Genomic DNA, 2457 nt, shown 5'->3' on the forward strand with positions numbered 1-2457 from the left:
AATGTAGCATTGTATGGTTTATGACTTAATCAATTGTGCTTTGTGCTTGAAGGCAAACATTAGACTGAGAAAAATGAGCTCACCTCTCAATAGTTTTCCTCCAAATCATGCATGATCCACTCTTGACTTTGTTCTTTAGGATTCAATCATACATTTTATGGCACATCCATGATGAGAAACTCATATAACCCACCTTATATTCCATACTATAGAGCCTTCAAGAAGCCCATAGACATGTGTGACTTTAGCACCTGTAAAACCAATAACAACCCACATAAACCTAGGAAAAAAATACATGGAAGGGAAGCTAACATGGTAAGCTTTCAGATCTATGAAAGAAAGAAGAAAAATAATAGAGTACGAGGGAGATCCATGGCTCAAAAGAGGATTGGAAAACACAAGCGTTACTCACCAAATTAGTGAAACATATGAGAAGATCTTTAAACGAGAGCCGTCGATTAGATGCGATCGAATGGGTCCAAAAGAAAGTCGTCCTCGGGAGTCAATCCGTGGCGAAGCACCCCGCTCAATCCCTTCCGTTCAATCAACCCCGTCAAGCAAGCATGAACCGTCGATGAGTTCCTTCGAAAACGCCCCTGGCAGCTCGAGTATCTAGATAAATAGCCTGTGCTTCTCCATTATCTTCATCCAAATCCCATTCCGCCATTTTCAGGTAGCTGAATTTAGCAGTCCTGCGATTGAATTCGGTTTCGGATAGTAGAGCTGAATAAATTTTGCGCCGTGAAATCGAGCTTCTGTGCTCTGTAATTCGGTAGTAATCCATGGCTTCCACTGAACCTGCTGCGGATGCCGTCCCTGCCGAGCCCGTGGCGAATGAAGATGTCAAAGCGGCTGAAGAAAAGCCCGTGAAGGCACCGAAGGAGAAAAAGGCGAAAACCCCAAAGGAAAAGAAGCCGAAGGCTGCCAAGGGTTCTAAACCCCCGCCTGCACATCCCCCTTATTTCCAGGTACTTCTCATTATGCCTTTTATTAATCGATTTATTTAAATTTCCTTGTGTTTTCCATGCATTTATGATACCTTCGTTGCAGATGATTTCTGAAGCCATAGTGGCTCTGAAAGAGCGAGGCGGTTCTAGCCCTTATGCGATAGCGAAGTTCTTGAGCGAAAAGTATAAATCTGATCTGCCCCCTGTGTTCAAGAAGAAACTCAATGTACAGCTCCGGAATTTGACAAATTCCGGCAAGCTAACCAAAGTGAAAGGCTCTTATAAGCTTGCCGAGAAAGAAAAAAAGGCCGACGCGCCCAAGCCAAAGACAGAAAAGAAACCCGCAGCCAAGAAGCCTAAAGCACCTGCTGCCAAGGCTCCAGCAAAGGCCCCTTCCAAGGCGTCTAAGCCCGCGGCACCTAAGAAGGCCGAGAAGCCTGTGGCTCCAAAGAAAGCTGCGGCTCCAAAGAAAGCTGCGAAACCCGCGGCTCCAAAGGCGGCGGCTACCAAAGCCAAGAAACCAGCTGCCGCCGCTAAGACTGCTGCTCCGAAAAGGTCTTCTACAAGAACGGCTGCCAAGCCCGCAGCTCCCAAGGCCGCGAAGAAACCTACACCCAAGAAAGCCGGGGGGGCTGCAAAGAAAGCCAAGAAGTGAGGATTTTTTCTTTTGAATCTGGGCGTGTACACTATAATTATTATCATTATGTCAGTTTACAGATTGAAATGCCTGTTTTTGTCATAGCCGATGGGGTATTTTTGGTGTTAAGCCCTTCTCCATTATCTGGATATTCTATGTCACTGAACTCTACTCTCATGGCTGTTGTAAGCAAAATGTTCAGGAATGAACTCATTTGCTTGTAACGTCCGGCTGTAACTTTCTTTTTTAATTTCATTTCTGGATCATTTGAAAATTGTACGTCGTTTCTCGCGATATATAAAAATTCAGGTCCTCATTCCATGATTTTTGCCAATGCATTGATGGTTACAGTAACTGAATATGTTTGTTAAAGTTTTGAACGAGGGTTTAAATGTGATACAGCGATAAAATGTTTGCAAATGGGTTTTAGTGCAATAGTTGTTAGGGTTTTGTTTATTGGTTTGCAACTCGTACTTTATGGACCGACCGATCAATTTTTTAAAAGATCCAGATTTATTAAATATGCATGCCAACCTAAATTTGGAAGGTTTGATAAATTTAGGTTTGATTTTGGAGGACCTAAGTAGTTTTGATCCTGGTTTTGAATTTACTTGGTGGAGTTACATGAGGGAAGCTTTTTGTTTTTAAACATTGGGTACAGAGTTTGATATTAAAGAAGTTTAATGAAACTTGTATAGTCAAAAAATGTAAATGTAAGATTTTTTCAGCTAGTGAAATGGTTCTAATATATATTATTAAACGAACAATTCTAGCATTTGTTTTTTTATTTGTTAATTTGGGACACATTAGAGTTATTATTTGCAAGTAAATAGAACTCTAGGAATATGTGGCATTGTCTGTTTCAAATGAAAT

The 2457-nt window shown here is 41.6% G+C and overlaps 1 protein-coding gene across 1 annotated transcript; it reads left to right on the plus strand.

Annotated features, from left to right (window-relative positions):
- Positions 1–630: 630 nt before the first annotated feature.
- LOC149163169 (uncharacterized) lies at positions 631–1905 on the plus strand. The gene is made up of 2 exons (XM_089437551.1): positions 631–968; positions 1051–1905. Exons 1-2 carry the CDS (start codon positions 783–785, stop codon positions 1600–1602), a joined length of 738 nt encoding a protein of 245 aa, XP_089293677.1. The 5' UTR covers positions 631–782; the 3' UTR covers positions 1603–1905.
- Positions 1906–2457: the final 552 nt, after the last annotated feature.

This window comes from Pinus tabuliformis, chromosome 5_2, assembly GCF_031772625.1.
Source record: "Pinus tabuliformis cultivar Carrire ecotype Pingquan chromosome 5_2, CPIR1, whole genome shotgun sequence".
Taxonomy (NCBI): Eukaryota; Viridiplantae; Streptophyta; class Pinopsida; order Pinales; family Pinaceae; genus Pinus; species Pinus tabuliformis.